The sequence below is a fragment of the Papilio xuthus genome, unplaced genomic scaffold, assembly GCF_000836235.2.
Source record: "Papilio xuthus unplaced genomic scaffold, Pxut_1.1 DF827777.1, whole genome shotgun sequence".
Classification (NCBI taxonomy): domain Eukaryota; kingdom Metazoa; phylum Arthropoda; class Insecta; order Lepidoptera; family Papilionidae; genus Papilio; species Papilio xuthus.
Genome location: NW_013530872.1, coordinates 6,694,702 through 6,721,444, shown reverse-complemented (window position 1 = coordinate 6,721,444; position 26,743 = coordinate 6,694,702). Strand labels below are relative to the sequence as shown.

At 31.4% G+C, this 26,743-nt stretch overlaps 7 protein-coding genes across 8 annotated transcripts; 5 read left to right on the top strand and 2 right to left on the bottom strand.

The window, feature by feature from the left end:
• Nucleotides 1-2,128: 2,128 nt before the first annotated feature.
• Arf79F (ADP-ribosylation factor 1) lies at nt 2,129-7,294 on the bottom strand. Its single transcript, NM_001312152.1, is given in 5 exon segments — nt 2,129-3,708; nt 4,629-4,754; nt 5,840-5,949; nt 6,711-6,878; nt 7,240-7,294. Coding segments are annotated over 4 exon segments (549 nt in total). The 5' UTR covers nt 6,859-6,878; nt 7,240-7,294; the 3' UTR covers nt 2,129-3,543.
• Nucleotides 7,295-7,911: 617 nt separating this feature from the next.
• LOC106115848 (putative methyltransferase NSUN6) lies at nt 7,912-11,226 on the top strand. 2 transcript variants are annotated; one of them, XM_013309439.1, is made up of 8 exons: nt 7,913-8,183; nt 8,345-8,540; nt 8,814-8,970; nt 9,141-9,348; nt 9,582-9,630; nt 9,703-9,872; nt 10,152-10,333; nt 11,098-11,226. In XM_013309439.1, exons 1-8 carry the CDS (start codon nt 8,034-8,036, stop codon nt 11,204-11,206), a joined length of 1,221 nt encoding a protein of 406 aa, XP_013164893.1. In that variant the 5' UTR covers nt 7,913-8,033; the 3' UTR covers nt 11,207-11,226. The 2 variants fall into 2 exon arrangements, with proteins under 2 accessions (XP_013164892.1, XP_013164893.1); XM_013309438.1 differs by having other exon boundaries at nt 7,912-8,183; nt 9,582-9,872.
• Nucleotides 11,204-16,204, bottom strand: CYP354A1 (cytochrome P450 9e2-like). Its single transcript, XM_013309437.1, has 10 exons — nt 16,156-16,204; nt 15,692-15,958; nt 15,090-15,241; nt 14,603-14,726; nt 14,156-14,274; nt 13,842-14,020; nt 13,392-13,471; nt 12,185-12,400; nt 11,813-12,064; nt 11,204-11,430 (listed from the first exon to the last, which is right to left on the bottom strand). The coding sequence occupies exons 1-10, from the start codon at nt 16,178-16,180 to the stop codon at nt 11,267-11,269; spliced, it is 1,578 nt and encodes a 525-aa protein (XP_013164891.1). The 5' UTR covers nt 16,181-16,204; the 3' UTR covers nt 11,204-11,266.
• Nucleotides 16,205-16,732: 528 nt separating this feature from the next.
• LOC106115850 (tRNA methyltransferase 7-32) lies at nt 16,733-17,767 on the top strand. The gene has a single exon (XM_013309440.1). The coding sequence runs from the start codon at nt 16,883-16,885 to the stop codon at nt 17,750-17,752; it is 870 nt and encodes a 289-aa protein (XP_013164894.1). The 5' UTR covers nt 16,733-16,882; the 3' UTR covers nt 17,753-17,767.
• Nucleotides 17,768-18,156: 389 nt separating this feature from the next.
• LOC106115846 (uncharacterized) lies at nt 18,157-23,198 on the top strand. The gene is made up of 15 exons (XM_013309436.1): nt 18,157-18,314; nt 18,703-18,847; nt 18,950-19,240; nt 19,544-19,666; nt 19,943-20,088; nt 20,285-20,317; nt 20,395-20,482; nt 20,686-20,838; nt 21,232-21,382; nt 21,469-21,682; nt 21,937-21,996; nt 22,229-22,355; nt 22,449-22,588; nt 22,703-22,815; nt 22,892-23,198. The coding sequence occupies exons 1-15, from the start codon at nt 18,267-18,269 to the stop codon at nt 23,004-23,006; spliced, it is 1,947 nt and encodes a 648-aa protein (XP_013164890.1). The 5' UTR covers nt 18,157-18,266; the 3' UTR covers nt 23,007-23,198.
• A 199-nt stretch (nt 23,199-23,397) lies between these two features.
• On the top strand, nt 23,398-24,695 carry LOC106115851 (NADH dehydrogenase [ubiquinone] 1 alpha subcomplex subunit 6-like). Its single transcript, NM_001311838.1, is given in 3 exon segments — nt 23,398-23,561; nt 24,048-24,163; nt 24,498-24,695. Coding segments are annotated over 3 exon segments (375 nt in total). The 5' UTR covers nt 23,398-23,431; the 3' UTR covers nt 24,627-24,695.
• Nucleotides 24,696-24,952: 257 nt separating this feature from the next.
• LOC106115979 (NADH dehydrogenase [ubiquinone] 1 alpha subcomplex subunit 6-like) lies at nt 24,953-26,518 on the top strand. The gene is made up of 3 exons (XM_013309673.1): nt 24,953-25,183; nt 25,906-26,021; nt 26,278-26,518. Exons 1-3 carry the CDS (start codon nt 25,057-25,059, stop codon nt 26,404-26,406), a joined length of 372 nt encoding a protein of 123 aa, XP_013165127.1. The 5' UTR covers nt 24,953-25,056; the 3' UTR covers nt 26,407-26,518.
• Nucleotides 26,519-26,743: the final 225 nt, after the last annotated feature.

The window sequence follows — 26,743 nt, the reverse complement described above, 5'->3', positions numbered from 1 at the left end:
TTATGTTTCGCTGTGGTAATTACATAGTAAATTTGTTTACCGATGACAGTACATTGCAGCAACGAATTTTTTACAGATGTTTAAAAAGCACAGAAAAACTATGATTTTAACTGTGGTATTTGTACCTTTTTGTTAACGCTGTCAATTGTATTGGGGTGTTAAAAATACTAGAAGTAACTTTTTCCAGGTCATAACTATATTAGTTCGCTCTGTTTTATATCTTCTCGTAATAACTTTATTTGTAAAATTTACCATCTTAGTAGTCTTGTCATAGAAAGCATATAAAACAATGCTTTAGAATTTTCTTCATCGCGTGAATTTAAACAATTTCACCCTGATGTAAAATTAAAGATGATGTCATGTTGTAAATAATATGTGGAAACTCAAACGTTACAAAATCGTTTACTTGCTATTTCAATAAACGTATAGAACTTATTTCTTTGCTGATAAAATCTAACGTGAGATATAGAATTTTATAGATGATTACTATGTTCACCTCATTTCACGTTCAAAGTATTAATAAACATAATTTTATTATGTTCAAATATATTATGTCTCATATAATTACGTTGATTGGGGATGGGCTTGGTTTGTTTGGCGGAACGCCAGTGCCCCTTTTATTAATTTATTATCAAGAATATAAAGGCAATATTATCAGCACATTATGAATGAACCAATGTGTTACTTTCTTTTGCTCGCGACTTCTATGGCGTGAAATTAAAAAAAAAACCTAAGTAACTACTTCATACATCAGCTATTTTCCAGCATAAGTTTCGTCAAAATCAGTTCAGTCATTATGCCAGTACAGTATGACTGAACTGTTATGGCTCACTGGCATTAGTTAGTATTATATTATGCTAGTAATGCCAAGGCTGATTATGAGCGTCACTGTCCTACTGTACCGTCATAATATAAACCAGGCATTAGAGAAGTTACCAAGTTTTCCGCAGTTTAAATCAAATAGATCTACCTGATTCTTTTTCTTTCAACAATCTTATATAGATAAGACCGCTAAATTATGGTTTAGTATATTTAATTATAAGAACTCTTATAAATATTAATATTATGAAACCTGACAAGCAATAAAGGAACCGCTATTTGTTTACAAATATTTCATTGAATTTCGATTAAAGCTTGCCAAATGTTTTTGTTTAAACATAAAAGTGTTTTAACGTTTAAATAAAATTGATATAAAAAACCGACAGGCGCCAATAGAAATCTTAGACTGCACATCATTATGAAACTGCAAGATTCTTTAGATCTTTTATTTATTCAAGGAAATGTTTACTAGTGTGAAAAATCAATTACTGACTATTTTATTGTTGTGGTAAGCGTCGGATTTACGTTACATACTAAATCCATTTTGTTTTGGGAACAGCGAAGTATTTTTTTTAATGCGTATCCCATATTTTATACTAAAATTAGACGAAAACTAAACCAACAATTCAACCTTTTACCGCTGCGTAAAAAATCCCGAAAATGTTTCCGTCCCATCAGCCATAAGATTCTCGATCATTATACTGTAATTTTAATATTTTCGCTTAATTAGCCCGATTTACAGGTTAGGCTTGACCTGATAAGAAGTACAAATACAATTTTTAAAAGTGTTTTTAAGTTAATATTTTCTTGTATTTTCATTAAGTGATTGTATGGTGTTATCTTGTTATAATTTCGTAAAATTCTAAAATATATAAATCTATTTTTAACAGGATAAATGTGTCAATTGCCGCGATGAAAATCACGTCACACGTATTATCTTTGTTATTGATGAACCTTGCGAGTTCAGCACATACACAATGCGCCCCCAAGCTATTAGCGAGGTCGTCACGGCCGAGTTGAGGTTTTGCGTCATTTCCATAAATACAGCGGCCATCCACCAAGTATCTCTCATATAAAAATCAATAACCACAACAGTCGACTCTATCTTGTATATTTTTGTGTACACGCATTATACTTCCTTTGCATGAAATAAAATATTTATAAGAAAATTGTTCATGAATTCAATATCATTTATCAATTTTAAAATAATTGAATTTTATGAAGATTTTATAAAAAAAAAAGTACGTTAAATTATATTAGAGAAAAATTTTTAGAATTTCATCAGGTTTTGTTTAGAAAAAAACTAAAATTGGTGAGGATACTTTATTCCATAATACAGCATAAGAGAAACCGGAATGTCACATATCGCTTCTTCATTTATCTCCTTGATTTCCATGAAAATAAAAAAAAAACTATCCATCGCACGTCCTACATAATTATATCCTTGACAGTGTCCCAACAACTTCTTCTAAATCATTATAAAAATGCTAAGTTATAATTAATTGTGTATGATCAAAAAACATCCCAATCCTGAGCAGTTCCATGAAAGAAACACTTGATCAGTACAGACACATGCTTTCAAAATACCTAAAACTAAATATCGGTTCGTCATGAGAAATCAAATAAATGCAGGTCCATCACAAGCCGCCTCCACATAAGAAATATCAATATGAAATGTTTTTTGAATGTAAAATACATAACAGCTTACGCTACCTAATTAACTTCAATCAAAATTAAAATTATACAATAAGTCATTCTAGTTATAAATGTACGCACAGATTTTATTAAGAGCTTCAGGGGAAGGAATACTGTTATACTGAGCATCTGAGCAATGTGAATAGGTTTCAGCCGAGGTGGGATCTATGTGGCACTTGAAAATTATTTCCTGTCCTTCCTGTACATTATCAAAGGCATCATGAGCGTAGTCGAAGTACCTCGTCGTGTGAGAAACAGCAAGCGTACTACAAACATAAGTTTTATTCAGAACATATGACAAAGGATTAAAAAATGTTACAAGTCAAGCCGTCATGAGCATTTTATTCCGGTCAATCACGACAAACTCAAACAGCAAACTTACAGCGGGCACACTACAAATGCATTCCGCAAGAGCACTGCAGCTACCAGAATGTTCCACTAATTAACTAATAGAGTAAATATTGAATTAAAGTCGTATATGTGAATTAACTTTAAATACTTTATTACGACAACTTATTCCACATTATAGTATACATATAAAACATGTTATGCTGTGATTCTTTATCACGAGTCAGCTACGAACCTATCCACATCACAATGCACGAACACTGTTTAAGTGTACACTGATCCACTGTATTGTATTGATTGTAAACAAAAAAAAAAGTTGTAATTTAGCAAACTTTACACTCTATCGTTTGTTCCAAGTCATCAGAGATCGAACAAACAACGCATCCTTTGGGATGTGGAACACACACAGATTAATGCTAATTACACAGCACGACCCCCGGATAATTTGTACACTGATTATAAATAGTTTGAAACGGTTAATTGTATAGGATTCAAAGGGTACAGTTACACAAAAGGGTTAGCTCCAAAGTATGCAAGTTCAGCGAGAATGCGATGCGAGCTCGGTCACCGGGTGACGCATTACATTTATGAATCCGCACATAATACATTGTATTCATTTATAGCAAATAAAGTTAACATATCTTAAACCATAGTCTCTTTCAGTAATCAGATTGTCTGTGGTTAGCGGTTGGCGTTCTTGAGCTGGTTGGAGAGCCAGTCGAGCCCCTCGTATAGGCCGTCGCCGGATGTGGCGCACGTCGCCTGGATGTACCAGTTACGGTTGCGCAGCGAATGCAGCCCCAGCTTGTCCGTTATCTCCGCTGCATTCATCGCGTTCGGCAGATCCTACAACACAACACATTGCAATCATGTGACTCTTATTTTATTACAGCTCCTTTCCTGTACATGTGGTAAAATTTTATATTTTAAAGCTAGATATCAATAATTATCTAGTGGTAAAAACCTTATTGATCAATAAATATTGTATAGCTTTCCTAGTTTAGTAGAGAAATGAGATGTTGGCGACCTTGAACATTTAGATTAAATAGTCTGATTGCCACTGACTTTTCACTACTTTCATAAATATGTAACTGGAATGAAAACATTTTTATAACTGTGGCTAATTCATAATTAAAAAATAGTTTCATAAATTTACTATAACTGCTCAGATGCTACACGAGAAAATGGAATTGAAAAAAATTTTGGTAGTGTAAAAATGAGAAAGAAACAATGTAAATTCTTTGAATTTGTCTTCATTTAGTTCTTAGTAATGTTAACTTATTGCTTGAAACTGTATAAAGATTTTCTTATAACATACATTTAAGTTTTTTTATTAGGAAGACATTTTTTCTCATTTAAACAATAGATGCATTGAGTATATAATGACATTGAATAATTAAAGAATTATTAAATATGAGCCTACAATACTTGGTGTTACATAATATAAGAAAAAAGAAACATTTTACATGTAATAAGTAAATGTTCAACATTTTGTAAATAATTTAATGTTATTTGCAATTTGGATTAAAATCAAGGACATTTTCCTTGTGTATGGTGAAACATATAATTTCCTACATATTAGTTAAAAAATCGACAAATTACGGAGTCACCATTAGGCAACTGTGTATAGTAATTCAAATATAATACATATATTATTTATATTACTGTGAATTGTAAATGTCATCAAACAAACACACACGCACACATCTGATTTATTTACAGGTGTAACAATAGACTGACGGTGAGATCGACACAAATAATCTCACCTGTTTGTTTGCAAAGATGAGAAGTACAGCATCCCGTAGCTCATCTTCGCTTAACATCCGCATGAGTTCCTCGCGCGCCTCACCGATACGCTCTCGGTCGTTACTGTCTACTACAAAGATGAGACCCTAAAATAAAAATATACAGTTATATAAACATATTGACTTATCCTCAATTTCTGATATTAAAATATTTTATTATGTTCCATAAATGTTTCTAAAAGGAAACGGTGACATGAAACAAACTAAAGAAACTAATCTAACAAGTGAAAGATGTAATGCTTATATCTTAACTTTATAGAAACAATCATGGGGATGTCCAGGCTAGAGTAGGATGGGGGGAGAGCATCTGTCCCTCCCTAGAGAATTGAAAGTAATAGACATAAAAGTTGGGATATAAAACTACTTTGGAAAAGCCAACATAATAGCTGCCACCTCCTAGACCTTCATCAACATCAGCTAGCACCTATGGAAGCTATGAAATCATTATTAGCGACATGTGAACACATGATCACTTTTTCCAACTGCAAAAAGTAGTTTCCCTATTATAGTTATTTCTTAGTTAAAAACCTTTAGTTAAAGCCAGAACCAAGAAATTGAATAAAAACAATAATGTTAGTTTTTGTATTAAGTAATATTGATTTTATACAATTTATAACCAATCAATACTGACCTAAAGAGAAAGTATTCATAAACCATACAAACACTTCCTTATTCAGAAATCGTGATAATCATTACATAACATTTGAATTTAAGTAACATTAGTACAAATGACACACCCACTTAAGAATGATAATACTTTTATCTATAGGTTTAATAAATTTTCATTATGATTCATGTTACTTCATTAGGCAAATTTGTCACCTTAAACCCCACACAGTTAATAAATACTGAAAAAAATTAATAGGAATAAATAGAAATAATAAATAAATAAAGCTTATATACCAACTAGGTCTTCAATCAATTCAAAATTAACAAAAACACAAAAATAAATGCCTTGTAGACTAAAATGGCTAGCAGACATAAGTACCAAAACTATTAAACACATTTGAAAAAACCTAAAAAAATACCTCTTCTCATCAGCATAAAAGAACCTATGCAAACTGTTATTATTTGTCTGAAATACTATGACTAAAAATGTAGGAACCACTTTTCTCAATTTGTGAATGTCACTGAGAACTTGTATATTTAAAATAAGAGTTTAATTTTATTACCTGTGTGTTTTGGAAGTAATGCCTCCACAGTGGTCTGATTTTGTCTTGGCCACCAACATCCCATACAGTGAAACTGATGTTTTTGTACTCTACAGTTTCAACATTAAACCCTGTAACAATAAACATACAGTAAGTCTTTTAATAGTAGAAAATTACAGAGCGGCACCTAGTTTTGTTAAATAACATGAAATCTGCAAGTAGTGAAAAGGTGGCAAATATTAAAATAAGTATATTTCCCTTTTTTTTATATCCCCCTACCATGACAAACCTACTTCCCCTTCCCATCCTTCTACCAAAGCGGTGGAAGGGCGACACAACTAAATACATAAAATGCATATAAAAAATAAAATAATTCTACATAATCTCTACCTATTCAATGGGTTGGTTATTGGTATTGTAATTGCACACAACTTATTTTTGATTACAACACTGAATATTAATTGCACAATGATAAATCATAATTTTACTTTCACTTGTATGGCCTAACAGTAACAACTAATTTACAAAAATATAAATTATTTACAAGAGTAACATTAGGTTAGGTTACTAAATGCTAATATGGCAATATGTCTTTAAATAGATTATATATATATATATATATATATATATATATATATATATATATATATATTTAAAGTATATTTGGAATGATTAAAATGTTGTTACATGTTTACATCTCTAAACATATTGTCATATAACAAATTGAGCATAATAAATGTTGGCATCAATCCATATTAGAAAAATTGATTATTTTGAAAGCATATGTAGCTGTATTCAGACACTTTATTCCTGTATACTGAATTAAAGACAATGGCAAAGTTTTACAGATCCACTAAAGAAATAATTCAAAATAATAATAATTAGTACTTACCAATAGTAGGAATTGTTGTAACAATTTCGCCTAATTTTAGTTTGTATAGAATTGTAGTTTTACCAGCGGCGTCGAGACCCACCATCAATATTCTCATTTCTTTTTTGCCGAATAGGCCTTTAAATAAATTTGCAAACATATTCCCCATTTTGCAGCTTTTTAAGTCGTCTGAAAGAGAAATTATTAAATTATTAATTAAGAGCAACCTCTCTGACTCATCCGTCAGTCTACGTTACTTTTAATCAATGATAATGACATGGCAGCTCAACACCAATAAGAAGCAGATTTCTTGCAATATAATTGTAAGTGAGATTGAACAATAATATGCACCACTAACTGTTAAATTGTAATAATGATGAACTATACAATACAATTAGTATTACTACGACTAATTTAGACAAAGATTGACACCGCTGTTGATACCTCCGCTACGGTCACCACCCAGGGTTTATGACGGTGAAAATCGACAATTAGAGTGCGGAAGAAACAAACACTTCGTCTTTACAAATAATTGTATAAATTTACTTACATTTTCGGAAGCAAATATACGAAATATGACGAAAAACGCTACAATTCACTAAAGTCTCTACAAATCGCTGGATGTCAAAATGGCGGCGAACGTGGAAGTTATTCGTGCCTATGCCACGTATCGACGAAAAAGTGGCCAGTATGAAAATAGGAGTAGTTGAATTGAAATATTTTAGTAGGAATGAGTACAAAAATATTGTTTTTCCATAATATTTTTATTTTAATAACTAGCTCATCATAGGGTACGTAAGATATTAGTTACCGACATTTTATCTACATATAGATTTGAGTTAAATTTAAATCCTAACGTCATACATAATCACAAAGCCTATTATTTGGTGAATTTCCATAAAAAGTTTAGAACTAACCAAGAAAAGAGGCTCAACCATTTTCTCTAACATAGAACCATTATTGTTCGTTTCGTCCAGTATATTTAATTTTTTGTCTACAAATATATTATCGGGAATCCAAGCTAGACTAGTGTAGTGTAGTAAATTGCCAATGAAGTTATGACAATAGTGAACTTAAACTAATACTTTAAATACACTACTTAATTTTTAAATCCAGTTTCAGAGTAATCCTGAATACAGATTATTATATTAGTTATGGTAGTTTTATAACGAATTTTGTTTATAAAAGTTCAATTCCAATCTGACTGACATTGACATTTAAGTTTTTTTTATCTGATATGGTTTTGATTTTCATTCTGAACTTTACTTGCCTAATCCTAATCTAAAGTTTAGCCTTTACTTTTATTAAAAACAATAGATATACTGGTGCATATAAACAATAGTTATGTGTACAAGTCTAACTTTACCCAGTTCAACACTGGAGACGATGAATAAATTAACGAAGTGGCTTTCGGAAACTCCGAAATTCACATCATTTAGAATCAATAGATTGAAAGAATTTGATATTAAACATCTTGAGAAGTATTTAGAAACAGTAAGTCCTTTTAACAAACACTAAACGTATGTGTGTCTGAACATACCTATGTATAGTACCTACTATGCTTCTGTAATAACAAATTGCAAAAGCAAATATCACAAAAAAATTAGGTAAATATCTGTTTATAGGCTTCTAAATCAAGACTTATATTTTTACAGCAAAGTCATGAATTAGGCGTAAATCATATACCCAATATTTATTTATTAAAAGAAGATTGCCTTATTGTTGAAAAGTGGCCGGAAAATGTATGCCTGGAAAGGGGTAATAGTGAAGTAATAGTTGATGTATCCTGTGCAACTGCAGTACTGAGAGGTGCTCATGTGTTTGCACCTGGAGTTTTAGCACTCCCACCTAGTAAGTATAACATTTTATAGGTCATCATGATTATGTCTGGAAAAATAAAAATGTTTATAAGTTGTATGTTTTTCTTGTCAATTATTGCTTTACTTGGAAAAGAAATCTAGAAAACTTATAATGATATTTTGATATGCAAGTTTACTTTTTATAAGAGATTTGCAATTAACTATGGATTAATGCTATTAACAAGTTGGTAGAGGCAAATGATAAAATTTAAAACCTTTTCATTAGTACTCAAGATCTGTTTATAACAAAATTGTCTTGTTTTAGGTTGTAAGTTGAATGAGAGAGTTGATGTGTATGGAGATTTAGAACGCAAATGTAAAAGAGGTCTCAAAGTTCATTATGAAGGTAGAAAAATTTATGTCGGAACAGGTTATTTAAAAATGCAACGGTATCATTTATTTGACAGTGGTGTCCAGCCAAGGTATTTTGTAAACAACTCAGTTTATGTCCTTTTTAAAGTAAAAAAAGTAGCTTAACTAAAAATTGCTTAATTAATACATAGAAATCTTTATTATTTGTCAAATCAATTGACGAGATTGCTGATTAGCTACATAACATAAACAGCTTAAGTATACATGTTTTATTTTTCAGTGGTATTGCCGTACACATGTTACTACCAGCTTCTAGGTTGCCAGTTATAAATGAATCTATTTATCCGAAAGGACATATTTTATTACAAAACCTACCTTCAATTATTGTTGGTTGGGTTCTGAATGCGAAACCAGATGAACACATTCTTGATATGTGTGCAGCACCCGGAAATAAAACAACACATTTAGCTGAGACATCAAAAAACCAGGTACATTTCTCCATGAGTTTTCATGACAAAACATCTGTATAAAAACATTATTTGCTATTTTTTTTCATGGAGAATCATAGTTATGTTTTTATGAAGTAATGACTATTATTATGGTTATTTTGGTGTTTTTTTGGAGAAAATGCCTTGATAACAGCACTATAATATGGAAAGCTTGTACATCTTGAATATACCACCTTTATGTTACTAAACAGTAATAAGCAAGTTAATTACAGGCACCTATTGTTGCTTTGGATAAAACAAAACAGAAAACGGACAAGATAAGTAAGAATTTAGAAGCACATGGAATAACTAGTGTCAAAGTATTCCCATATAACTCTGAAAATTGTTGTACAGATAACAGTGAAGGAGAAAAAAATGAGCCACCGTATCCATTGAATACTTTTGATAAAGTACTTTTGGATGCCCCGTGTAGTGGCTTAGGACAGAGGCCACTGTTAGCAAATACTATTACTCCAAAGATGTTGCTGTCTTATAAACATATTCAAAGAAAATTATTTGATGCGGTAAGTATCTTAATTTAATTTATTTAAAACTAGCTGTCACCCTCGACTCCGTCCGCGCGGATAAAAAAGCTTAATATATAGGAAATGTTGTTCTAGACTAAATTTATGAAATTCTACATTTATGCCAAATTACAGCAAAATCCATGCAGTGGTTATGGTGATACCCTTAAACAAACATCCATACATCCAAACAATTGCATTTATAATACTCTTGTTATGGTTTTGTTATTTTAACTTGTATATTGTCTTATTTACGACATTTTATACTTACATTTTCAGGCAGTCAAAGTATTAAAAGTTAATGGAATACTTGTGTACAGTACATGTTCAATAACTCAAGAAGAAAATGAAAGAATGATTGCATGGGTGTTGAACAAATTTCCGAATATGCAATTGGTTCCCGCTGAACCCCTGCTTGGTGGACCAGGGTTAGCAAACATTGGGTTGACCGATGAACAGAGGTAGTATAATAATATATTTATTTATAAATCTTAAACATTCACCATATATTTAATATTCAGATCATAAACATATTTAAATAATACTGTAATAACACACATTTTGGAAAATTTTAACTTGCAAAATGGCTTAAATAATAATTCTTTTTGCTTAAAGTAAACAAATTAAAAATAATATACAAACGAAAGATGAAATGGCTTAAGCTTCGTTTTGAGCTTGTTTTTTTGAGTTGGTTGCTTTTTTTTTATGACATATGTAAGTTTTTGCAATTTATGTTTCACTAAAGTTTTAAAAAATTAAATAAACATGCTTGAATATATATAATTTTTTTGTAAATTTACTAATGTTTCTTCTACCATTCCAACAAAGCTCTAGGCTTGTGCTAGGATATGGTTTACGACAATAATCGAATGACGGGATTCGAACCCCCGACCTCGTGATCGGAAATCCGTATCCTGAAACATTAGGCTATTGACGCTTAATTTGATACTACTTTTATATCTTTACAATTCAATTAGTAAAATTAATTTTAACTAATCAAATTGTATAATTTACATGACAAAACTTAAATATTTATTATGACTTTTCTTATTTATTTTTAATATTCAATAAAGTCATAATAAATATTTAAGTTTTGTCATGTAAATTATACAATTTGATTAGTTAAAATTAATTTTATTAATTGAATTGTATAATTTATATAACAAAACTTAAATATTTATTATGACTTGTTATTTTCTGTAATATTTTTATTACCTATCTGCAGAATCATGGTACAACGTTTTGGTCCTGAGGAAGATCCACTTAGGCAAGTTGACGACATATATAAAAATAGTATAGGATTTTTTATCGCTAAGCTTATAAAAATCAAATAATTTTTATTATAAACACAAAAACAAATATTGTAATCAAATATTAATAAATTTGTGTTTCATTTATAACTTTTCTAATTTCACCCATAAACCTGCAGCGGGTTTTAACAGTACAGAGTCCCTGTCAACGTTGACAGGATTTTCTGTCTTATCGCATGGGGAGAATTTGAAATTCTTCAATAACGACACCATAGCTATCTTGGCAGATATCATAGCAAAACGCATACCTGCAAAAATAAAGTTAGGTAAAGAATATTGCAATCAACAAACAATTGATTAACACATTGAATGCCACTTGGAATTTTTTTGTATGAAAGAACTCGCTTGGTAAGTCAGTGGCACTGAATGTGTTAATAAAATTTGTTTTTGAATAAGCCATCTTATTTTAATAATAGAAGTTGGTAAAATCAGCTAATGTATTCTTAGAGAAGTCTCTTTGGTTAAGGGCCTTTCTAAATGTCAAGAAAAATTATGCACTCAGAAGACACCTAAGCGAAATGAAATTCTTACTAGGGGCCCCTAAATGCTGCATAAGAGACCCCTAAATTGAGGGAGAAAATGCTCATAAAAGAAATAGGATGTCCACTAACAAAACATTATAATACGTACCAATACAGTTTCTAGGACCAGCTCCAAAAGCCAAATACAAGTGTGAAGGTCTGTTCTTCCTCTCTTCCCCCATAAACCTCTCTGGTCTGAATTCATGAGGCTCTGGGTATATGTCAGGGTCCATATGCACGCCATACACGGATATGGCGACCACTCGCCCAGCCTCTAGTGTCACATTTGTACCGGGGATGACGTAATCCTTTACACAGACTCTGTCTACCCTCGATAGTGGCGGGTGCAGGCGTAATGTTTCTGAAATATAAAGCATATTAGTAACTTTTTACCATATTATTCTTTACTAGAATGTTATAGACAAATAAAATCAGCCGGGAGTCAAAAATGTAAAAGTTTGTAGTATTGATTAGAAATTACCTAATAAGAATCCTTCGAGATAATCGAGTTCTGTTAATAACTCGTAAGTAATTTCCTTTCCTTCTGTAACTTGTAAAATATGTTCACGAAGCTTTTTCTGTAGTTCCGGATTCACGGCCAGAATGTGAATACCGAATGACAACAATGTGCTTGATGTCTCATACCCTGCTATGAGGAAGAGGAACGATTGACCATCTATTGTGTCCTCGTCGAGTTCTTAAAAAAAGAAAGAACAAACATAAAAGTAAAATGTTCTATTTCAATATGGATTTTTCGTGTGCAGTAGCGATTTTAGACTAGGGCAAGGTGGGGCGAACGCCCTGGGCGGGCACAAGGACCGCCGTTGAATATAAAGGGCCACCCGACGCAAAAATCTCGCCCAGGGCGCCGAAGATGCTAAATCCGGCCCTGTTCGTGTAAAGATACTTAAGTTTTTACTATAATAACCAAGATTTTGTTCATTTTACTAAAATAAAAATACGTGAGTGAAATTTCTAAATTAGTGACATTAAATATTAATTACTTTTTCGTAACAATTAAATTGTATTCATATCCATATTAGTCAAATAGTTTTATAAAGAACATTAAACTACCCGCAATAAACCACAACACAATTAAACTGATAATTAAAGTTATTAGTGAATGGTATCAGTAATTTATAACGTATAAGATAACGGTCGTAACTTGTTTGTTATCAAACAATTAATTGCTTGTTTGATATGAAGAGCATAGACAATAAAATTATAGATCTTACTGAAATGTTTCTAAATGAATAAGATAAGTTTGCTCTATGACTATTGATGTACTGTGATGGTCAGATCAAACAATAGATAGCTATTATAAAAGTATAGACTTTGAATAGAGCTTAATGGGACATTTAACGGTGGGTTTCCACTGCGGTAACATTCACTAAAACACATTTTGTTAAGAGAGAATAAAAAGTACGACAGTCTTTATTATTACAAATCTTTTTGTAATCACGGTACCAAATAATACTTTTATCTACGATTATTTTTGTTCCATGATGTGTTAATGTTATCGTGGGTTTCTGAGGAGAAAATCCCAGTTTAAAACACATATCTCTGTTGTGTCAAAGATAATGACAAAGATGGAGATATGTTTTATATAGAGATTTTGATCTCAGGAACTAACAGTTAATGTATCATACGTAATGTTATTGATTTTAAAAACTCAATATAAAACGTACGAATGACTGCACCCGTCTTTTCGGCTTCTTCTCTTTCCTTGTCTGCCGCTTCTATGATCTGTTGTAGGAAATCTCTTTTTCTGAAATGTATGGAATTTTTTTTTATGATCAAACTTATAATTTTGTCCATCCGCATGTTTCCAATTGCATCCAATTGCATTCCGCATGCATCCGCCAATTAAAGAAAAAAACTTAATTGGAAGTCCTCCAGACTATGTTCTACATCTATGTCAAATTTCAGCGTGTTAGCTGTTCTGGAGATAAACATTCATTTAAACTTCGCATTTACAATATTAGTAAGATTGATAAGAACTAAGATATGTACGTACACTTTATTTTTTAAATTAACTGTTGCTTTTTACATCAAGGATAAAGTATAAGAGCGAGTAATAAAGCTATTAAATAATAATAATAAAATTTTAAAATAACGAAGAAGACAGTTTTTCTTACTTTGATTCAGCTTTCCTTCTCTCAGCTTTAGTCACTTTCAAAACCTTGACCAGTTCTTCGATAGCATCAGTATTCAAAAAGGATAGATTGAAATATTTCATTAAATTGGGCATAAACATTATAAATACCAATAAAAAAACCTTCCTTTTCGACGTTAAGTCTCCGAACTGTTTTGCTAACTGAAAAAAATAGCTTATTAATAGAAAATATTGCACATCAAAGTAATGGAAGACAAATTGGTCTATGTTTCAGAAAAGTTTGACTCAGCCGTGTTGGCCTCTATTAAGGGGTTGTAGCTTGTAGTGATATAATACCTTTACGAAATGCGCGTTTTCATCAGTCAAAGCGTCGGTTTTGATCCCAAATGCGCATGCGCCGATCACTTCCAGTGTCAAATGGCCCACTAAATCTTTCATTTCGACGTCACTTTTATCTAAAAATATTCATTTATTAATTAAAATAATGATACTTAGTCGTGGGTTTCCGCTGCTATTATCTGTACAAAAGTATTTTTTTAGGATAACACTGCATGCAGGGCCGGCGTTAGGAAAGGGCGCGTTTGTTTAACCGCCCAGGGCGCTAGGTGCGAATTCTACTTTTTCACATAACCTTGGGGGTATCCAGGCATGGTAAAAGTGGGCGCCGTAGAAAACTTTCCTACTCTAGTAGGTCTAGCTAAAACCGTTTTTGTCTACATGTTCGTGTGATGTCGGCAGAAGAAATCTATAGTTATAATTTTGATGGTACATTAAAACAATTACCATATTGTTGTAAGAATTTAACCATTTGGTCTGAACTTTGCTGTATCAATGGTATCATGTTCTTTAAACGAGAAGAGCTGAATGATGGTGTTATAGCGCTGCGAACTGCTTTCCATTGCGATCCCTACAAAATAATTATAATATTATGAACATTTTACGTACTGTTGGACCATACATAAAAACAGATGTATTAAAAATAATGTTATTAATTGAATAAGGTATTTAAAATTGAATTTGATATAAGTCTTTTAAAATATCTTGGCGGCCCAGTTAGCATCGAGCTGCAGTGCACCCTAACACATCTGAAGTTGTGTTTTGCGCAGCGACTTGCGCGACGTTAAGAGCCGTCAAGATATCTGAAAACATAGCACAAACTCACAATAATTTCTTAATTCCTTTATAATAATTTACTAAACATTGGGAGCTAACTTCAGAGACGGTATTTGATTAATATAAGTAGTATTTTGCTATATATTTTCTTCACTACCTTCAGGTTAAGTAAGGTCCTTTTGAGGAATCTCGGTTCAGCAGTTTCCAAGGAATTCCGATCCACAAAATATTCGAAATCTCGAGTTGTAATAGCTTTAATAAGATCAGGGTCGATTATAAACAGCGTTGGCCTCCGACCGAGGAATATGCCTGGAAATTTTACTTTTTTTAAAATCTCAGTCACTATCACTAACAAACCAATTACAGTACGAAAAACGGATTATCAATATCAAAATAATCTGAATGTTCAACATAAAGTTGTCGACTTAAGGACATACACTGATATTAATCACAAAGCTATTGTATTCAGACGTTATCCAAGCCTTATCTAAAATGTACCACTTTATAAGTTATATAGCAGCAGCAGCAGAGCAGCTACCCGCAACTTTGCTTGCGCGGAATTAAAAAAAATATAAAAATATCCTATATCACCCGGAGTTAATAACTTTCCAACAGTGAAAGATTTTTCAAATATATTCAATACTTTCGGAGCCCATTTAATGCAATGGAATCAAATCTTTTATTAAATTCAACAGATAATAGAAACAACGAACAAAAATATATTAATTGTTTTTTTTTTATTAAATCATATTTTCTTACCACCAAAGGGTTTTCCTTTAAAATGATTATAAACATATAATTGATAGTCTTTATAAGATATTTGTTTTGTTACACGCTTCCACAAACTACCAACAAATATTATAGGCTTGATATAACTGATTCCTTTCTTTTCAAAATAGTCGTAATTGTATGTTCCATAATAATATATCGAATATATTGCAACAAGGAACAACAAAATCTTCCAATCATCCAAAATATAAGAAACAATTTTATTTTGGGTTATGATATCCATATTTTTCTCTTTATCTGAAATTATACACTTATTTGTTGTTTATATAAATCACTTTATGCTAGAGTTCATTTGTTTAAATTTGTAACACTATGTAGCGAAGTAAAAATAACTTTGAAACACAAAGAAAATAACGGTTTCAAAAGAAATTGTAGGCACAACGGACCGCACGATTGAAACTGATTGATCTAACTAGAATCTAACAGAATATTACTCATAATGATATCTTCCTCCTCCATACCGTTGTTTACATAAGTTAAGTGGTTAAGGTCTCGCTCGGTACAGATTATAGCAAGAAGTTTTTTACTTTAATTTGAAACTATTTTTTATTGTTATGGACCTATATTAACATGTATAACTAAAGCACATTCAGTTTTTTAATCAATTTAATTACTTTTAAAATTCTATTTTCAAAGTATCAAAGTTATTATGCAATGGATTTACAAGATAAATATTAATATTTTGTAAGTTATAAAGTCCCGCCAATTTTTAAAAACGAACAAGATAAATATATGATTAAATTTCCGTTTCCGATTAACATTGAAGCCAAAACCGGAAGTCATATTTTGGATTTTTCTAATTATCTGAGGAGGTTGTGATGAAAAGTCGCCAATTCGTGAAACTGTTTTTGAAATGTAAAATATGAACAAAAAAAGGCAATTAATTATGTTAATTACTAAAATTATCGTTAATATTTTAATGCTTACAAAATATTCTTTTTGACACCGAATTGTTCCGTTCGTCTTCGTACACTGTGTACGCTAATGTCAACTGTCACTGTGACAGTGTCACTGTCATGTTCATCTTTCATTATATGTCGTGTTTGCCAATCTAACCAAGAAAATTTTGGAAAAATCAATAATATTTGAAGTGAAAGCCTCAAAGCGATAATTTTTCTTCTCTTTCCCAATATACCGACGCTTTTTGTTTAAAAACGGAAAATGGGGAAGACTTCTAAAGACAAAAGAGATATCTATTACAGGCTAGCAAAGGAAGAAGGATGGAGAGCTAGAAGTGCATTTAAATTGTTACAAATTAATGAAGAATATAATATATTCAAAGATGTATTACGCGCGGTTGATCTTTGTGCTGCTCCTGGTAGTTGGAGTCAAGTTTTAACAAAAAAATTAAAGGAAAATGCGTCAAATGTTGACGACGTTAAAATTGTTGCGGTTGATTTGCAAGCTATGGCAGCTCTTCCAGGTGTAAAGCAAATTCAAGGTGACATTACTAAAGTGAGCACGGCACGTGAAATCATCAAGGAATTTAAAGGCTTGAAGGCTGATTTAGTTGTTTGTGACGGTGCACCTGATGTGACTGGCTTACATGATATTGATGAGTATGTCCAGTCGCAGCTTCTTTTAGCTGCATTGAATATTACTACACATGTATTAAAAAATGGAGGTGTGTTTGTTGCAAAAATATTCAGGGGGAAAGATGTCACACTTCTTTATTCTCAATTGAAGCAGTTTTTTGAATTGGTGACTGTATCAAAGCCGAGGAGTTCCAGAAATTCTAGTATAGAAGCTTTTGTTATCTGCCAGAACTATACTCCACCAGAAGATTTTGTACCGACAATGATAAACCCTCTTTTAGATCACCAGTATTGTCACTTTAATCAGCTGATTGGTCCTAACAGATTTATCGTGCCCTTTAATGTTTGCGGAGATCTAAGCGCTTATGACTCAGATACTTCATATTCCTTGTTATTAGAAGGACAATCAGAATATGAATACAAAGATCCTGTACAAGGTCCAATTAACCCTCCTTATAAAGATGTTCTTGAAAAAACTAAAAATTTACAATTATAAAATTTATAGCTTTTATTTAGTTTTATTTTATTTTTCTTCTTAAATATAAGTTCTCCTTAAGTGTTCAACAGTTGTTTTTCAAACTAACAGTTTTGTTAGTTTTTTATTTTTTGTTTTTTTTTTATTTGACTTACTGTAATAGAAAAAATAGTTTAAAAGAAAAGGATACAATAATTTGAAAACATATAAGGCTTAAATACAAAATAAGAATGGTTGCAGGAAATGTAATTCTTTTAAAAGAACAAAAAGCATCACTTTGATGATTTTTATTTTAACCTTTTGACTGCCTTTGATTTTGCGTCTTTTAGTTCCCCTTTTTTGTTATTTCTTTTTTATAATTAACTAAAAACTATTTAATAAATAATTAGTAACATAATTTTAAAAGAGAAAAAAAATATCACCCTTCAAGACTTCAAATCAATAGTTCTAATCAGTTTCGATTGTCAAAATTTTTGTTCACTTTTAAATTTTCGTTTAATTTAAATTTCCTTTGAAAATTACAATAAAAATCAAAATGAAAAAGTTCAAGATGCCCACTGTTCAAGAATTTCTGGCTCTAAAGGTGAGTTACGCACATTTACGCATCCACTATAGTCTTTGAATTACGCAAAACCCTACTATTATATTAAAAACTTTTGTTTTCATCGAGTTCAAATGTAAAAAGTAGCTTTCATCTCATATTTGTACTTTCTTCTCAATTTTTATGCCATATAAGATTGCATGGCATTGGTGGAACCTTCAGACATGCGTATCAATCGATCCATCCCAAAACATTTCCCAAAGTTTTTCTTAACAAACCCCCCCTACCCCTAATCTCAACCTAGTACTGCCACTGTGAGATCTCGTCATCCCATTTTAGTGTTCTATTTTTGAACATAAAATTTGAGTATAATTTTATGACAGTCATAGTTTATACCGATAATTAAAAAAAATCGTTTCATCTTACGTAGACCATATACGGGCCTAAAAAAGAGCCAGTCTGGGTTTACTTAGAACGGGAAATGAGAGAAAATGTGCACATCAAGCCTTATAACGAGCTAGTTGGTGCGTGGTTGAAGTTTTTAAGAGACTTAAAGCGATTTCAACATAGAGAAGGTAACTTATTATTCTTATTCATGTACATAGCTTTAAGATCTCAATTAAGCTGAATATCCAGACGGAGTATATGTTTTTATTAATTCATTTTGTAATTGCCAGCTCAAAGAAAACTGAAACGATTGCAAAGAGAAGCAGGACCTGGGTGGTTTTTTGAATTGTCGCGGTTGCAAAAGAACGTTTTGAACGACTTAAAATCAAATATCCACCAAGATTTGATAGAAGATATTCCAACACGCACCAGGAAATCCCTGTCGGATCTTGGAGTCACATTGAAAATACCAAAATCAATGCTAATGAAGGCTATGACGGAATCTATAGAAGATCCGGGCATTTTTATATGGAACCTTTATACTGCGTATTATAAAATGCCACCAAGTAAATTACGAGGGGGTAAAGTTGCTTTATTATTTTTTATTTTGACTTAAAACACATTCTATCTTCATTATGATTTATATATAATATATTATGTGAAAATTAACTTGGCACACGCGCTAGTACCAAACAGACATTTAAAATAATAAATATGGAGGCCGTTTAGTCTACTTATAATTTATGTTTTTAGGAATATTGTTCACAAAGCATATATCAGTTTGATACAAATAACTGCTCGTATTCTTTTAGTAGTGTCAAGAAATCAGTTATTTTGGAAATGGGCTACGACGACGTTTCTTTAAAAACAGTTTTGTTTTACAGAATATGATATAAATTCAATGATACTGATGTCCAGTTTAGTTTTTATCGATTTAGAGGAGTGCATCGAGAGGTTGGAAAAATTGACGGAGTCAAAAGTTGTAGAGAAGAAAGTCAAACCTAAAAGTTTGTACCTAATAAACTCTTATGTAATTTAATACGTAGAGATAGAGTTGATTAATTTTCACAGATATTTGATACTTGTATATTTTCTATAGAGTTTATTATCTCTGCTAAAAAGCACTCAAATAACGAGATAGTAAACGGTGACCGATGTTGTGGGTAGATAAAAAGTCTTAAAAAGGTTACCCTTGTTAATTTGAAAATAAGCATTGAATTTACATATAAAGTTTAATATTAATAGTGAAAGAAGAACGACTCAGTCTGTATTCCATATTACAGAGCCACCTAGGAATTTTAAACCGAATGTGAGATATGGTGATTACTTACAAAAGAATTACGTTCCGCCGTATAAAAAACATGCTGTTGATAATAAAGAAACAAAACCTCCACCCCTCGGAAATAAAGTCAAGTTAAGAAGCCAATCAGTAAGTTTCTTTTATCATATATAAAAAAACGAACGAATTGATAACCTCCTTGTTAACGTCTGCTAAAAGAGGTATACAAATGTTTCGTGCTATCAATCTCATAGTCTCTTCTCTAAAGCCTTAGTCTATTACGTCTAATACTAATATATTATTAATTTGATATAAAATATAAATCTTTGCGTATGTATTTTTACAGAGTTACGAGAAGCTTTGTGAAGATCTAAAATTTGTAAGTACAACTATAGTTATCAAAATTATTGTAAAAATTTTTGTTAGTATATAAACAAATCTTCATTACTTTTTTAGCTAGAAAAACGAAAGGAAAGGAACAAGAAAGAGAGACCAGAAACTCGAATGTGCACATATAAATTTTGGGAGCCCCCCTGTACACTACGTATGTATTATTTATTAAATAAAACCGCTTTCCTTTACCCCGAAAACAACCTGGAGCTCAAGTCGAACTTTCAATCGCACTTCAAGGTCAAGTACAGGGTGTCATAATTGGAGCATATACACTGATAAAAAATCCTTATATAAATTATTTGGCAAAAATCAGAAGAAAAAATTTTCTAATTAATTTTGTTATAACTATTTTAGGTAACAGTGATCCAAGATTGCTTTCATATTTGAAGAAATTGAGAATGTTAAAGATAAAAGCGAAACCGAAGTTCCATTCGCCGTACGACAATGTTCAATACAATGTTGGTGGGGTCGTGTTTTCAGGAGGGAGGCCACATTTCATCTTAAACAGTATGTTAATTTTTTTCTTCTTTATTTAAAAAAGTAGAAGAAGAAACTGGTTATTGGAACTTAGTAGAACTTAAAGAGAGTAGTGCACCATTTTTGTTTTTTTTTCTCATCGTGATTTTTGTAAAAGCAAAATATTTTATGGTCAAATGCGGTTATAGCTTTTAGGAATTGATATCTATTTTGTACGATAGCCCGCAATCTTGGAAGACTATCATTTTACCTAGTTACTCCTATAAACTTAAAAATGTGTAGGTTTTTCTCCACACCGATATTTTGTTTTTTTTTTGTTTACCTGTCTTTACGACAAAAACATAAGTTATTTTGAGCGTTGTGCATTTAAAAAGTAATATTTATGCATGTGTAAACGATTTAATAAATATGTTTCTACTTTAGACATATCATTGTTGCCGACCGGCTACGTGCCAATCAACGGTGGGGCTGTTGCGTTTGGTAAAGATGTGCTCCTCCATATTCATGGTTACTGGAAATTTCCTAAAGACGTCAAAGAGGCGTGCGAAGATGAATGCGATTGTATGGACAAATGGTATTTATTTATTTTACAATTGAAATTCGTTTGAATCCGAAATTCCTAATTCTTCTTTATTGTGGATTCATTTTTTTTTTCTTTAGGGACACTGTATTAGAATATCTGTATAAATCGAAATGCAAATGCGGACATCTGTACGATTATCACAATGAAAATACACTGACAGAAAAATATTTTTATCAACCAACGAAGCACGGTCCATACTGGATGGACTACGCTAAAATATATCAGATGGACCCCACGGAGGATTTTATAAAGGATACATTTCAACAAGCGATTATGTCTTCCCAATCTTCGGTATAAATTATTAAGTTATATCAATTTTTATTACCTTTTAATCCGCACCAACTATGCTCGGTAGATCGATAAAATTATAAAAACATCTATAGATTGGTTCAGTAGTTTTAGATTTTTGATATCGAATAAATTTTAAATTTCAAGTCTTTATCTGTATGCAAAATACAATATTAATATGGACTCAAGTATATCGATACATTTCAACGTACGTATCTACCCTATCCTATGTATAAATGTTGACGTTGTTTTCTCAGGGTGAACCCAAAGAACCCACTATATTACCATCCGGATTATCAGAAAAAGAATTACTGGCGGTAAGTAAAATTATTTAGTTATTGATATTTTAAGCTTTCAAATAATTATAAATAGCTTACCCGAAATTGCCACACGTGATAGACTCCAATATAATATCAAGTTAAATACATTGTTTAGTTCTTCTTACATTATTTTCTCCAGCTCCTTAATAAAAACAAATGAATACCTCGTTTCTTCGTCAATGTTTTCTTTTACCGCGAGAGACGTAATATTTGCATTTCAATTTTGCAGGCCTTTTTAGCCGAATTATCAGATACACCTCTCATTATCCCCCACTTACCACAAGCCAACTTATTAAATAATCTACAAGAGTGGGTCCGAAAACGAGTTAAGGGAAAAATGTCTCCAGCTTTACAAAGTAAGTTCTTAAAAGTTTGATGGCCTATAAGAATTATGTTTTAACATTAATTCTTTTTTATTTCTAAGTTCCTTATGGTTTTTTTGGTTACAGAGAGATTATTGCTTCAATCACAGCGAAGATGGCTCGATCTCAAACATATAGATTTCCGAGCCCGTGCCTACAGAATTCCATTTACATTGGAACAATTAAATAATATGAATTGGTCTCATCGACTTTTAATCCAAAAATTGGTACTGTCGTTTGCTTATTTTTAGTTAGCATAAGGCTAACATTATTTTAAATGAAACCACATTTTTAACGTCATTATTAATAACAGTATTTTTCACTTACCAATTTTGTTTCAGTTTAAAATATTATTAAATGATTTTGTAACAAGAAATCAAATAAAACAACTTGAACAAACTAGACTTTGGTGGTCCACTACAAAATCTGATGCTTATCCCAGCGAGGCATTTATGTAAGTACATAATAAACCTTATATTTTTTAAACTTTGATGAACTCTTTGTAAACAATGTTTTAATTTTTTTTTCAGAGATGTATTCTTTACGTACATGCCTGGACGTATGAAGGACATATTCCTCATAAATCCCTACAGCGTGGAAAATACAAAAACTCATGGCGCGAAAACATGTCCTCTTATATTTTAATTATTAATGTTATCTAATTATCAGTCGTGTACGTTTAAGTATCTAGTGTTAAAAGTATAGTTGACTAAGTTTGTGAAACGTGAATTTTAAAAATTTGTTTTTGAACCCTGTAGCTTTCCTGTAGCTGTTAATTTATTAAAATAATATCAAGATCGATAAATGTACGATTAATTAAAAAAAAATTACAACAAACTAGCACACTTTTATTTTTTTGTCCTTTAGATTTGAAGTGTTGTATCAAAATAAATAAATTATTTTAAAGCAGAGTTAAAAACAAAAAAAACCGTATTGACAACAAAGTTACCTTTGCCCATTACTTAAAAATACATGACACTGATGACTTTGACAGTTGACAATTTCTGTCAAAATATTTTTCGATCTCGAGCTGTAAGAAAATAACTGCTTATTGATTTTATACTGCAACAATGGCAGCAAAGCAAGCAATACAAGTCGGCACAAAAACTGTGAGGCCAGTCCTTTCACTCAACCATGGGGAAGCCAAAGCGAGAGTTTTAAACTTGTATAAAGCATGGTATCGTCAAATTCCTTACGTAGGTTTGTACCTTGTTATGTCATCAATTATTAAATAGTATTTATTTTCACATTAGCTTTTTCCCACGTCTTCGTCTGAGCAGATTTTAAAAAAGGTTGAACAATATCACATGAGTTACTGGAGACTGTGTTGTATATCTTTGCCAAATTTTAATAGAATGTGTTAAACTGTGGTGGAGGTAATACCTTGCAAATTCCTAAATCAAACCCTACAGATTTCCGGCATAATAGGTAACTTATGTATTCTTCCAGACTGATCTACATCTATACTAAATTTCATCCAGATCCATGATGTCATTCCAGAGATGCCTTCTTACATACATCCAAAGATTTTTAGTTCCTTTGTAGTAGCAATCTTATATTGGTTAAATGAAGTTTTATTTCTTAACATGTTCAGAAAAGTTCAGTACCCAAAACAATGAACAAATTTTATAGAAGCTATCTTTTCATATACAACTCAATTAATTCATCAAAATCTGAATATTTCAGTTAAAGAATTTGACATGCCAAAATCTGAAGATCAATGCCGTGCGAAGCTAAAAGAGTTGTTTTTGAACAATAAACATGTTACTGATGTCAGAGTCATTGACATGCTAGTAATCAAGGTAATATATCTAATTTTTATTTATTTCTAACTCTCGGTTTCCATTACCAAAAAATGTACAAAAATAACTGAAGTTCTTTGAATCAGAGAATGAGAATCCTCGGTTAACCTACAAAAATTATCTTGGTGGTTTTGTGATTCTGTTTCTTTTTAAAGATGCATTGTTTCTTATAATATTATTACGTTTTTTATGTATTTTGGGGGAATAGGATCACTCGGTTCTCAGGAACACATTAAGATAACAAGCTGTTTTTTTTTTTCAAATAATTAATCTTGTAACTAAGTCTGAATCTAATCTTTGGCTTTTATGTATATTTTATTTGATAAAATTCCAGGGACAAATGGAACTTAAAGAAACAGTAAACATGTGGAAACAAAAAGGACATATTATGGCCTATTTTAAACCGACGGAGGAACCAAAACCCAAAGATTTCCTTTCCAAGTTCTTTTCTAGTAATGAATAAATAAAAATCAACAATTGAATAGCTTAATCTGTACAATGATATAGTAATAAACCAAATGTTTTATGTTAACTTTGGAATATTTATTCAACAATATCATTATTTTGAAAGTTTTACCATTTTTATGTTGTTAGTTTCTTGTTTATTTATTAGATGACATGTGAGTAATAATTTTTATATTTTATATTTCATTTAATCCTTAAATACTAATGATAAAAATAAACAGTATTTAAAAATTCCGAAATATTCTGCTTTTTAAATTAAGAAAAGAGTTTTAATTTAAAATTTTCATTTTACATTTCAAACTGACAAACAAAAAAAAACAATCAAAACTTGACATTTAACGGCATCATATTTGCTTAATTTCAATTACTTGAATTTGATAAAGAAACAAGTATTTGTGTTTTATTTATATCCATTGTTCTAAATAAATATGTCGAAGGAAGCTGCAAAAACATGTTTGAAAGTCGGCAGACCGGTGATGTCAACAAACATGGCTGAAGCGCACACTCGTGTTATAGGCTTGTACAGGGCGTTTTATAGATACATTCCTTACATGTGTAGGTTTCTCTTTATAAGCTACTTCTATGTAATTACGAACTACATTTATAGTCCCTTCTGGTCTTTTTAAACATCTTTAGTAGTATGTAGTTATGATCTATACACAAGAGGTGACCAAGAATTAGTCTTACGCTTCTCATCCGTAGTATATTGCATAATTCCCTCTCCCTCTCTTTCCCTTTCAACCATATCATGCTTACCTCTAGGCGTAGACCTCCCCCAAAAATCGCCATTAATTAGATAACAAGTCATGAGTAACTCAACAAAAAATAAAGATCTACAGATCAGCTCACAGATATATGTGAAGCAGATCAGTGAATAGGCATACAGATCAACTCAATTTGTACCTGCCACTTCATCAGAGTCACGAGTTAGCTCACGGCTCGTCGGCTCACATAGTTATAGTAAATCGCGATGAGCTGTGAGCTATGAGTTTAGATATCGAACTGCAGCTCAACAGTTTTAGTTTATGTGAGCTGACCTTTTGAAACGATTCATAGCTGATTGGCACATTATTATGGATTAAAGTGTACTAAAGGGGCGAAACATTAGCACTGAAGTTTTAGATAAGTGTCTTAAGTGTCCATATGTGACTTGAACCACCAACTATTCTACTTCATATCATTACAACATTGTTGTCATAGTAGGTAGTCCGATTTAATCAATCGAAATCGTAGTATTTGATATAATTAAACGTTGTTTAGTAGAAATTATTTTACAGTAAAATATTTCGACATTCCCAAGAACCATGAGGACTGTCGCAAAAAATTACGAGAATATTTCTATCGGAACAAATACGTGACTGATGTGCGCGTTGTTGATATTTTAGTCATCAAGGTATGGTTGTTCAATTTGTAAGCCAATACAAATTATTTAAGGTGGCGAAAATTGGCACTACAGCAATATTAAGGAAGAGATTCCCATTTCTTGTTGAAATTTTACATTTTATGAGACCACAAAGAATCTTACAGGGCCCTCGGTCTCAAGACCAATTTAAGAATTGTGCCGATTGCTAATTATTTTAGTGTGCCATTTTCATTTTGCTTTTATAAACATTTATAAGCATATAGGTCGCTAGCAATTTATATTTCAGGGCTATATAGAGTTGAAAGAGGTAACCCATCAGTGGCAACAAAAAGGTTACGTGATGTCTCATTGGAATCCCTCAGCGGAGCGAGCACCGGTCACTTTCGTGGAAAAGTTTTTGGCGGGAGTTGATTAACACAAATTAAACAATGAATTCATGATTTTATTGATCACGTTCAAGCACATCACAAGCCTTTTAAAGACTATTTTTTTTAATAAAAAAAGTCCTGATTTTTTCGTACTTGCCAATGTTTATTATAACATTAAAAAATCTTATAATTTATTCATTTCTCAATTTAGTTCAAAATAAAGAAAATTACTCAATAAGTACAAAAATATTTTTTTTTGTGAAAATTAATGTTTTTTTTTCTATTTGAGTCTTCGAATATAACCAAAGGATCGTAACAAGCAATGTAATTATGTACAACATTTTGATATAAATTATCTTTCACAACCATAAAATTACAATAATG